Source organism: Numenius arquata, chromosome 2 (genome assembly GCF_964106895.1).
Source record: "Numenius arquata chromosome 2, bNumArq3.hap1.1, whole genome shotgun sequence".
In the NCBI taxonomy this organism is placed as follows: Eukaryota; Metazoa; Chordata; class Aves; order Charadriiformes; family Scolopacidae; genus Numenius; species Numenius arquata.
The window spans coordinates 117,716,487-117,728,557 of NC_133577.1; the positions used below are offsets into that span (position 1 = coordinate 117,716,487).

Genomic DNA, 12,071 nt, shown 5'->3' on the forward strand with positions numbered 1-12,071 from the left:
GTCTAATTAAAGTGTTTTGTTTTTTCAGACTGTGCTGGTCATTGGACTCTTTGCTAGCCATGACTCCAACCCCTTCTTTGCTAGAGGTCCGTGGCGGGGGGCGCGGGGGGGTGTTTGTTCAGCCTGGCCAAAGCCAAAAGCAGCTTTCTGTTAACGGATAGAATATGTCACCTGGCGTAAAGCAGAGTGTCCTGAAGGGTACGGTGGCAGGAGGGGGTGGGTGGAAGTGGTTGTGAGGTGAAACACGACAAAACCAAACAAGAGTATTTCATACGAGGCCTTTAACTGCTCCGACCAAGCACTTACCCCAGCCCCGAGAGGCCGGTGCAGCCGCTCCTCCATAAAGAAACCGCAAGGCCACCACGGAGAGGGACACGCAGGCACCGGCAGGAGAAACTCGTCCAGGCGCCGAGGCCCTGCCAGCAGCCGGGCTTCAGGACGGGCTCCCCTCAGCCCCCGCCCCCCGAGCTCTTCGCACCGGAACCGCTTTTAACGGCTGCGAGGACCGCTCTGCTGAGAAGGACAAGGCCACAACGGACTCCAGAGCTAGAGGTAAAAATTATGTTTGGCTTCACACCTGGCCAGCCCCGGGCAGCGCCCGGTCACTGCAGGAATTAGCAGCTTGTTCTAGCTCCATAGGAAACGCCAGCGCTTGAGTGCAAGCCAAGGCGAGTACGGCGCCCGCGCGCTGCCCTGTGCACACGCAAATGGGGGCACCTTGTGTCGTCCCAGGCCCGTTCTGCAGCAACGTTTTACGCTCTGACAGTTGAGCTGATGTAGTGACCTCCTTCACGGAGGAAAGGAGGGGGTCAGGACAACCAGATGCGAACGCTGGACTATAGAGGGTGATGCAGATGTTTTCTCAGAACGGGTGTCTGAGCAGCTGACGGGGGTTCTCTGCCCTCCACGGCCTAATCCTGTTCTGCTGCTGCAGCGCAACAGGACGCTCCCTGCAGCGTGTGCTTCCCAGAGCCAGCAGTTGTGCGGGAGAGCATTTTTTGCTAATAAAATTTTTCAATAATTACAGGCAAATTAGAATTTAAAGTAGCCCCTGTTTGTTTTCTACGTCTTTAAAAAGAATTACCACCATTTTTTGGTGAGCAGGAACAGCCACTTCCCATCCTGTCCCAGTTCAGGTTCTCTCCTCTGGTTCCGAGGCGGAGCCGTGGAGCAGAGTCCCTGTCACCGCTGCCGTGGGAGGTCACCCTCCCACACCCACTACGGAATCACTGCACTTGGCAAGTGCATCAGCACCATCTTGGACACTGCTCTTCAGCAGCAGGAATAAACCGCTTCCTTAAAATAAAGAATTCAGTGCTGCTTTATAGTTCCTAACACCGCACCCCCTTTTAGCACCACAGGCTCGGCTCCCCCTGGCTCCGGGAAGCTGCAGGGTGGGGGCAGCGAGGAGCAGGGGGGGGGGGGGGGGGGGGGGGGGGGGGGGGGGCTGCCTTACAAATGCAGTCGAGCTGAGGTTTAAACTCTCTGGGGAGCCTGACGGGCTCAGCCCCACACTCTGCGCTCTCAGGGGGGCCCTAACATCCACCTGAGGGGGGTTGTAGCCCAGGTCAGGGTGACAGGGCTGATACAGGTATACGAATACTCCCTGTAACACGTCACTGCCCCCAATTAATCGATCTGTTCCCAGGACCCTGCTGTGCTTGGGGTGATCTTCCCTGGCCCCCAGAGTGGGCAGGGGAAATAACCCCCCCCCTACAGCCAGCACCACCGCAGGGTTGTGAAGAGCCCCCGCTGACTGCAGGGGGTGTTTGCTTCCCACAGGGAGAGCTGCTGCCCTGAAGACACACCACCCTTCCAGGACAAGGAGTTAAAACTGACATAGTTGTGATTTATTAACATGAATTAAAATGCCCAACCAGTGCTGCAATGTGACAGTATATTAAAAAAAAAAAAAAAATTAAAGATCATATACTGTACTACTTTCACAAAGATCACACTTTTTTTTTTGCAAAAGAGACTTATTATATACAATACTATATCAAATGAAAGAAGCTTTAAGCAATTTTACAAGCAAAAGAAATACAGTATTTACAGCACTCGTCAGAGACATTAGAAACAGTCTATACATTAAATTACATTTTCTGCAAATAACTGATGAAACAAAAAGCCATGTCCACACCAAAACTATAAAAATTTGTATTGCATTGTTTTCTAGCTCTATGCACACAAAGAACTGTTGACAGAAAATGAAAAAAAAATAATTGTTAGTGCCATCACTTAGCCTGTGTACTTATTTAATTACATATGTATAAAAGTAATATAGAAAACATTCACTAAATGAATTTTAACTGCAACAATAAAATTTTAAAGATTATGCAGCATCAAACCTACTGCCAGAAAAAACAGCTGGAATGTTCACTTACAAAATAAAAAGAAATACCTAATACTGGCTGAACAGCACATTTTCAGGAATTTTAAAAAGCAAAAAATGGAAAGAATATAATGAAAGAGCACTGGTGTTCGCTTTTATACAAAGTATCATGTACAAGCTTTAAAAAGTACCTTGAACAGGTACATATGAAATATACACAGTTTATATTACAGAACATTTTAAAAATGTTGAGAATTAAAGGGATCCGTTTTAATGCCACCCTGACCCATGGTAATTGTTCTGAAAAGTGGGCGGCACCTGTGCTCTGTGGATGGGGATCTGTCCGGGCACCGGGGAGGCCTGCTGCGGCCCCTGCACCGCGTGGGGGAGGCTGACGGAGCCGGGGTGGGGGCAGAACCCCGGAGCAGCGGGGGTTGCAATACTGTTTGGTCCTTGAGGTTGGATGTGAGGACCCTGACCGGGGAGCGGGCAATGAGGTCCTGTTCCAGCAGGCTGATGTTGAGGTCCAGGTCCTAACGTTGTGTGATGCGGGGCTTGCGAGGAATAGGAGGACACGCTCGTGTGAGCGCCGGAAGGAAAATGGGGGGGTCCTTGATGAGAGGGGTGGTGTAACCCTTGTGCTGACGCTGGGTGGTGCCCGGAGCCTATAACGTTGGAGGGTGGGGGCGGAGGCGGGGGAGGTGCAGAGTTTACAACGTGCTGGTGTTGTGCTTGCAAACCTTGGTGTCCGGTTGAAGGGTGGGGAGGTTGGTGGTGGGGGAGAGGACCCGGGGGCGGAGGCGGCGGTGGCAAGTGATGACCAGCAGCTTGAGAATGAATGTGCGATCCGGGAGCTACCGCCACGGCGTGAACCGGCCCGACGACGTGTGCTACAGAGTGCTGCTGATGAGTACTTTGCTGCTGTACGAGGTGAGGTCCCGGAGCGGGTGGTGGCGGAGGAGGAGGTGGAGCAGCAGACGCCGACGCCTGGTGATGAATACTGGGATTCTGAGAGGGCAAAAAATGCCCTGCAGTTACGTGGTGTCCCGGCACCGTCTGCTGACCCGCGGTGCCGGGAAGTGCTTGATTTGGTCCGGATGAGAACACAGTCTGTTGGGGTATGCTGCCCTTCAGCTGGCTGTAGCTCTGAAAGTTTCCAGAGGGCTGCTGGTTTTGATAGTAAGTAGAAGAAGGGGGCGGGGGAGGCGGGGGAGGAGGGGCGCTGCTGTTCAGATTTTGTTGGTTAAACTGGCTGTAAGAAGCTGAAGATTGTCCTGAAGTTGTCTGAGTGAAGAGGGGTCCGCCAGCTGGCTGCTGGTTACTGGGCTGAAGGGCGGGTGCTGCCGGGTAGAAGTTCCGGTGCGTTTCCCTCTGGGGGGTTCCAACTTGAGGTGACTGTGGGTGATGAGGTCTGTAGGGAGATCCCAGCTGCTGCGAGTGAGGCTTTGGTGACAGGTAACCGTGCTGCACAGGCGCGTGGGGGGTGGAGGCCTTGGGAGGGTTTTCCACGTGAGGCGAAGGGGGGCAATGCAGCTTCAAAGGTGCAGAAGGCAACTTCTGTGAATGGGCGAGTTGCTCAGCAGAACCGCGCAGGTGTGATTGAGATGGATGATTTTTTGAAAGTGCTTGGACATTGTTTGTCAGCTGTTTCTGTTGCAGCTCGGGTTTCGGATGATTCACACATTCGGCCTCGGGCGCATTGGCTGCGGTTTCCCAGTGCGAATCTGGTTTTGTGGGCGTTTTTCCAAGTGACTGCGTTGAAACTACAGGACTCGGTGACGAGGGCTAGAATGAGAGAGAGGTGGTCAGTGCCGAACACTCAAAATACTCAACTTCTCAGAATACTCTTCTCTCCCCCAGTGGTGAAAAAAGTGTTGAGGCACAGGTGAAAAAAAAAAACAAAACCCACCACACCAAAAAACCCACACAGCAACAGTAGGAAGCTTAACCTTAGCAGGAGGCTATTTTCAGCAAGTATATATCAATCATTCTTGAGAGTCAGAGACTAGCAAGTGTATTTTAAAGTAGTAACAGAAATATGACCCAAAGTCAGAATCCCTTCTTTGTTAAAGTTTTAGATTTCTGAGTCTGAAAGAAATCATTTCAGGCAAGACCATTTACAAAAATAAAGCCATTTTTAGAGTGATTTAACATTTTAAAACTGGCGTAGTGCAAGCAGACGGGCTAAACCTTACAACCTGAATGACTTCAATTAATACTGTACAGGAGCCACTCAGTATCGTTCTGCGTATCAGCGCCTCTACTGACAGGCAGCGCCGAACCCTGACAGGGCGAGAGCAAACGCCTGTCAAGGGGACAAGCGGGTAAGTCACGTCACTGCTGTGAGAACAGCAGAGGTGCCGAATCCACCGGTACCATCTTCTCCTGTGGCTACAGAAGCAAGATGATACATCAACAGGCAGAGCTACCCAAAGAACAGAACACAAACCAACTATTTTTAGCACATACGGCTTTCCACAGATATTCTTACACGTTTACCAGTGTTAAGTTATTGCACAGATAGGTTACATACATACATGTTTCTCTGAGAAGTGCATCATTAACATTTCTTTAAGATAAATCAGAGATGTATGTACATATTCATATGCGTGTTACACAACATGCACACGTGCTCCTGCGCAGACTGGGCATTACCTTGCTTGCTTTTGAGGGACTCTTGCAAGTCTTCTGTGAAGTATCTGGGGACGGACATTCAGAAGCGGGCTCTGGATTTTCAGGATCAGGTTCTACAGACATAAAGCAGAGATAAAATATAAAAGTGGGAAAATCAAGTCTTTTGCAAAAAATCTCTAAGCACTTTATATATGACTTTAAAAGAGCCATTAAAGCTGTTGTACGAGACTATTCAATATGTCAAGTGTCATACAAGGTCATCTGCTTACTGACCTTCCATAAATTCAGTGAAAGAAGGGACCTTAAGCTGCAACTGGGAAATGAGATTTGAATGAGATGAAGGTGGAGACTGAACATGAGACGGTGAGCATGGCCTACAGGGTGACTCTCCCCCTACAGACGAAGCAGACCCAAACACAACATTAGAACGATTCCGGACTCCCACGGGGGAACTGGTCAGATGTATCACCTTCAATGTCATAAATCAACTCACCACTGTCCTTGTCTTTCCTATGATCACTGAGAAGCAAAGCTCGCTGATAACTGCGTTCTCTCACTTGTTCCACAGAGGTTGATGCAGTCCTGGAAGAGAGAAGCACATTTTAAGAGGATGTACTCCCACCGACCAAATTCAGGACAATGTATATGCAAATACTTTGTCAGAGAAAATTTGCAGTGTTGATTTCATGTAAAAGCCAAGTAATTGGTTGTACATAAGGAATGCCATTTCTTAAGTATTTTGTATCTATTTTCTCCCACTATAGTCAAAAACTATACTTTGAAAAATTAAAGGCTGCAGGTACTGCTTCATATTCTCCATGTGTAGAAAATGCTCTTCTTCCAAAGATGGAAAGAGTCTTTTTTTTTTTTTAAAGAATCTACTTTTTAATAGTGGATCCATAGTTGTAAATAATGCACAACTACAAATATATCTCCGTTTAACCTTCTGCATTTAACCTGCCAGGCAGTGGGTATGAAATGACAGTCGTATCTTCTCTTTTATAATCAATTGCATCCAACAATCACAATCTGATGAAGGAGCACAGTAATGACAGCGCTCTACAGAACTCTGTCTTTCAGGGAAGAACATAGGGCATTACTGTACAATACCATTGTACTGAAATAAATTTTGGTGCTTTCTGCAGGTTTTCTGCAAAAACTTACTAATAAATTCTTCCCTGTTTAGCCTGTTTCTCACATTCTTTGCTTGCAATATAGTACACTGGTTTCTGCATAGTGAACTTACAGCCCCGCTGCAGTGAAACTTTGAAGACTACACTTACGTTCTCCCTTCAATTGGCTCTACAAAATCCTTCTATTCTGGCATAGCTGGAGCATCTGAGCAGAAGGATGTTCAACTCCTCAGCCCATGTCCATCCCCAACACTGTTAGGCCTTCACTACAGCACAAAGAACATCTGCAGGGTTTATTTTGTGCTAGTAACAGTTTGGAGACAGCTACCAAAACTCTAGTGGAAAATAATGTGCAATGTTTATATAGACTGAAGTCATTCTATCTCATCCCCCTTCACACTGTGTCTCTCCCCAGGATCTTTGATTGTTGGAGTATCTGGTATGGCATCCAACAGAGCATATGGTCTGCACACAGGGGAGCCGTTTAATGATGATAAACAGAGATGCAGATGTCACCACAGGCTCTCTACCTGAGCAGAAGGACCCTATGGGCAGACTGTGTGCAGCCCCGCGCACTGCCCAGCAGCAAACACCACAGACACTCCAGCCAGGTCTCTGAGAAACACACTTCCCGAGTAGCCTGTTCCACCTTTCCTCCCTACAGTACTTTTGGAAAAAATTTGGAGATGTAAGATGAAAAATATTCTCCTCAACCCACAGATGAAGCAGTGTGGACACAAGGATGCGAGTGCAGAACCAAGGCCATGCTGAGGCTCGGTCTCGGATCTCTCGGAGCCATTACAGCCCCCTCTCTCTCCATCCTACTGCTGCTCCCTCCCCCACACACCTCGGCAAGCGCTCACATCCCAACCCGTGCCATGGTGGAAGGAGAACGCCTACTCACTGCTGACATTTTCTACAGACTTATAAAATTGCGTAGGTAAAGTAGTTGTAAGTTACAGAACTAGGCAACTTGTCTTGTTCCAACCAATACCTATTTTGCTCTTAGAAAAATCAAAAAGCAAAGCAGAATGAAAGTAAGTTAGCCAGTATCTTATGGGCCATTTTTCATACATCTTTCATACATTTTTCATAACCTTTATGAGCTACAATTCTGAGGAACGAGGTAAGACAACTCTTTACTGATCTGAAAGAAGGGTTTCCAATCAGTACTCTGCAACTGCACCCTTTACCAACAAAAACTAGACTTCAAATAGAAAAAACTTAGAATTAAGTAAATAATTCTTCAGCACTTCACTCCCATAGTTCTGTGCTTACCACTGAACTTCTGGTTCATTCTTTTCACTGGAAGAAGATTCCTTAATTGCACAGTTGTTGCCAACGTCTTCTGGAGCTGCATTATACACAGTAGTTGGCAGTGGTAAGGGCAGGCTTGCAGCGTTATCAGTTTGCTCCCCGTTTTCAGCACTGTTGTTATACCCATCATTAGCACCATTGTTACTACTTATATTTCCTCCACCAGCAGCATGAGGAGACACAGTAACCAGGGGGAAGTTTTCCGTCTTTGAGCCACTTTTTCTAGCTTCCCGTTGTCTCTTACGGTATTCTAACAAGGATACCTACGGAGAAAAAAACCAACAAAACCCAAACATCAGAAGGGAAGTTTACTCGTTTCCTTTCTGACACATTTGATTAAATGTATTCTTTCAGTAAGACATACCATTTACTTGGTGCTAAAAGAAAATGGGGATAGACTAATTTAAGCTATTCCACTGCACCTGCAGTGAACTTACAGAGCACTGAGCAACTAATGACTGTAAGGACGATGTAAAGAAAAGCTACTGCCAAGAGAAGGAAGTGCATTTTGCCTCAGGAAAGAAGATGATGCAGGTCAGCAAAAGGGTCACTGCTGAAGTCACACCGCTGGTTGAAGCTACAAGAGACTTTATAGTTCTTCCTGGAACTGCAGCATGAGGAAGACCGTACTGACATAGAAAGCTCATTTTAAGGTATGTCACATCCTGCTCTCAGTCTGACTCCCTCATAAGAAAAAGCCACTACACTTCTGCTTCACTCTACTGCATAGATCAAACAATTCTTCAAGCTCTTCGTACATTTTTTTTAACATATTCTTTTCCCAGTTTATTTTGAATTTGTGTCTTTACTGCACTCTAAAATTGACTGGTTAAGAATATACTTTAATGATAAATTCCAAATAAAGTTTATTACCAAAAATGATGGCAATGAAGGGAAAAGCGGTTTCTACTTTATATATGTAGGTATAGACGAATCACTACACAGAAGCTTCCATAGAGTAGGGAACAGTTTAAATGTTACTAAGTTAACCCCAGTGAGAAAAATAATTTTTCAAATGTTTTCACTATGTTTTTTCAGGATTTGAAGAAGAAAGCTGAAATATTGACCTGATAGGTCTGAAAGGTCTGAACCTACTTTATTCAGTAAGGAAACTAGTCTGGTGGAAATGACATTTAATGTATTTATATCTTTTCTTCTAGTTATTAGCAACTTACTCTGAACCATATAGCATCCAAACCAAGACACTGAAATGCAGTAATGCAAAAATTCATGTTTAACTCGCTTAGTCCTCAATAAAAACAAACATCCATTTCTACACAGACAGTGAAACCATGGCAGCCTGCTTTGTTTGCAGCCCTAGGGCTTTTTTGTTTGCTTGTTTTTTAACAGATCTGTCCATTAAAGACTCATCTATGTGTCAGGGTAAGAACACTTAAAAATATTTGATTTTTCATAACAGGAAGTTAAAGGTTAAAAGTTTAAAAGGTTAAGAAATGATCTTGCTTTCAAACAATTCGTATTATTTCTGTATCATGTGACTCTGATCCCTTGAAGAATAGCACTTTAAAGAAAGCTGAAGCGTTAAGAATGGATGAAATTATGCATTGTGGCCACTATGCATGGGATCATATTGAAATGGGATCGTATTGAAATGCAATGAACTTATACAATGACAAGAGAAAACAGAGGAGCAAATGCCCACAGAAATGTTGCAATACAAAAAAAACCTCCTTTAACAACTGTGTGAGGGCATTCATGTCTTTTGTGATCCTTGGGAAAGGCTTCTATTATTCTCCTACGAAATTCCTGACTTCTTACCTTCTCCTTAGGTGAGATTCCCCCTCTCTACCTTTTACACTGTAAAAAGTTGCATTTTTCGGTGTACCCTTGGAAAGCCCCAAGCCCATTCTTTCAGGGGTAGAGATATAGTTTTCCCTGGTTGTTTCTTCAAACTGAGACTTTTAGACAGGAATCCTGGGGGTGTCAGGGGGAAGTCATGCCTTTTTTCATCTGGGGATTAGTGTAGCGTAAGCCCTCAGCAGTAACAACCAAAAAGAATCCGTGTCAGCAAGGGAAAGGGCAGAGGGTTACTGAAGCACTAAGTGTTGCTGGGATTTGAAAAGAAATTAATTTAGCCTTCAGACAAAGAAGGCGGTGAACCTTCAGAAATTTTGCCTTCTCTTATGTTTTTTTGGCTTTGCCAAAACAGCAAGGCTACAGTAACACGCATGGGATCTATAAAACTCTAATGGTCAGGACCAGGCAAGAACAGAGCTCCTACTATCTTCCTTCAAGTTATCTTAATTTGAAGCAAAATAAACAAAAATCCAGTGCTGACAGAGAAGTTCAGAAGAAAGAATCATGAGTTCTCCCTAGCAGGATGCTCCAGAGCAAAGGGAAGGACGTGTATACAATGGCGGTGCAGATGGCACCAAAAAACCAAAACCCCACTGTGCACACGTGTACACACACAGAAGGCCCCCACCCCCTGATCGTCCCTTCTGTAACAAAAATAAAACACATCTTTCAAACAAGAACATTTGCTACCATCTCTTGAGACAGAACTGGCAAGTTGCTGCACTGGAGACTACTGCCTTCTATGTTTGTCATCCCTTTGCAAGGAGCAACGTGAGTCAAACCTGACAGTAAAGGCCAGTCAGAGACAGTTATGCAGGGAAACTTCCAGTTCTGGTGCGAGTTGCCCATGACCACACACCTACACAAACTGTTTCATGAGACCAGCAAATCTAGATTGTGCTTGTTTTTCAAACACGGTATTTTATAAAAAAAGAAATTAAGCCAAGAAAAAGACTTCTTGCAACTATAGATTTCTGTGTAGTTCTAACAGTGAAACCAAGATACCTTAAGTATTTTAAAGAATGGAATTTTAAAATAAATAAATCTGTTAGTGCAATTTCTTGCAGTAATTCGTAACAAATGTTCACAGTGTATTTTCTCTACGATGCTTGTACATATTCTATATAGTAGAATATTGTAATACTTGCTCACATAAGCAACCATTTTCAAACCTGAAAAGCAATTATGTATTGAGCAACTTGTTTAAGACTCATGAAATAGAAGTTAATTTGTATTTACAACTTGGAAAAAGTAAATTTACTAACGAGTGTATGCAGCTTTACTCTTCATTATTTTCCCCTGAATAATGTCTACTACATAGTACTATCTAAAGATGAGCTATCAGTTGTTGGTTTTTTTACTATATTATGGTTCTTTCTGTTATAGAAACATCACTAGCAGACCATGTAAGACAGACCAAATGATTCTTAAAATGATAACCTTTTTCTTTTGTGGAGGATTCTGGGGTGTGCAATTTCCATCCATCAAGTTGTCATTACTGACAGTCCTTCCAAAGCCAGATGCAATTCCATCTTCTGAAGTACAAAAAACAGATGCTTCCATGAACATGCCTCTAGCATCGTCTTGAATCAGGCACTTTGACTCGCTTATTCGGAATCCACCTCCTACCTCCAACTGATGTGAAGGGGTCAAGTCCCTCAAATTAGAATTCATTGAGAAATTTACACCTGTCCTGTCGGGACTTTTCACCCAGGAAGAATAAATTGTGCCCCGTCCACAATGAGCAGTTTCTAATTGGCTGTTTGAATCAGTCCTATCATGTGGGGGGGCTTCCAGGTTTTTATGCAGTGCACTTTGCTCAATTACTTCGAGTCCCAGCTGGAGGTCTGACACAGATTCCATTTCTCCAGTGCACTGCCGTGTGACATCAGTCCTATTCCTTGGACTGGAATATCCAATAGTCTTTATTTCTTGCAGGCCCATTTCTGTCAGGTTGGAATTTCTGAAAGAATTCAGTGCTAGAATCGATGCTCTGTCATATCCCTGTGTGAAGAAAAAGCATGTCAACTATTTTTCCATATTGCAACAAAATTGTAACTATTTTGATATTCAGTTGTGCCTGTACGTGGAATTAAAGACCTTCCAATAGCATGAATTTACCTATTTTTAAGAAAGTTGTGCAACCAGACACTTATTTCTACTATTGTCATGTATTGCTTAATGTGCGTTTTATTAAAATGCACAGTAACCAAAGTCAAAACACATTTTAAATGCCAGGTTTTATTTATGACTGGTAGAGAAAGGGGAGGATTTTCAACAGAGCAAGTCCCTGGCCAAGAAGCTACAGAGCCTTCAATTCAATGCAAAAGGGATCCTCAGTGTCAAAACATTTATTTCAAAAAGAAAATAAAATAAAAATAAAGGAAAACCTTTTCTGAGACACTCTTAAATTTTGAGGCAGTATTAAAACCAGGATTCTCTAGAAGGAAAAAGTCATAGGAGCTTCTTTTATACTTCTTAAAACTGTATTAAACATGAAAAACCCAGCGTACACATCCATGGCTAGAAGTAGCTTTTCTAAACCAACATGTTTTAAGGTTTTTCATGAATCCTTTTAAATTATTTGTATTACAAAGGAAAAGTTCCTAAGTAAAACCTCTCCCTTCAAGTCAGATAAATATTAAAATATTAAATTACAACAGTTTAGAAGGAATGCTATTATTGTTGTAAGTAAAGCTCTGACTGTATGAAAAATATTGTGCATTTCAACATTTGTTGAGATTTTGACCTAAAAAAAACCCCAAAACATTTATGTGCTTAATACCAGGGGAGAGTCTTTGGATCATTCATTTACATGACTCACCAGAAGTGAGAGT

General features: G+C 44.0%; 1 protein-coding gene across 1 annotated transcript in view; it reads right to left on the reverse strand.

Moving 5' to 3' along the window:
• Nucleotides 1-1,836: 1,836 nt before the first annotated feature.
• The window catches only part of KMT2E (lysine methyltransferase 2E (inactive)), a 62,827-nt gene continuing 52,592 nt past the window's right edge, over nucleotides 1,837-12,071 (reverse strand). The window contains exons 22-27 of the mRNA XM_074166572.1: nucleotides 10,675-11,238; nucleotides 7,378-7,679; nucleotides 5,460-5,548; nucleotides 5,240-5,359; nucleotides 4,988-5,079; nucleotides 1,837-4,117 (exon numbers count right to left, since the gene is read on the reverse strand). Coding sequence (XP_074022673.1) covers nucleotides 2,603-4,117; nucleotides 4,988-5,079; nucleotides 5,240-5,359; nucleotides 5,460-5,548; nucleotides 7,378-7,679; nucleotides 10,675-11,238 — 2,682 coding nt within the window. The 3' untranslated portion in view covers nucleotides 1,837-2,602. The remainder of the gene's footprint in view (nucleotides 4,118-4,987; nucleotides 5,080-5,239; nucleotides 5,360-5,459; nucleotides 5,549-7,377; nucleotides 7,680-10,674; nucleotides 11,239-12,071) is intronic.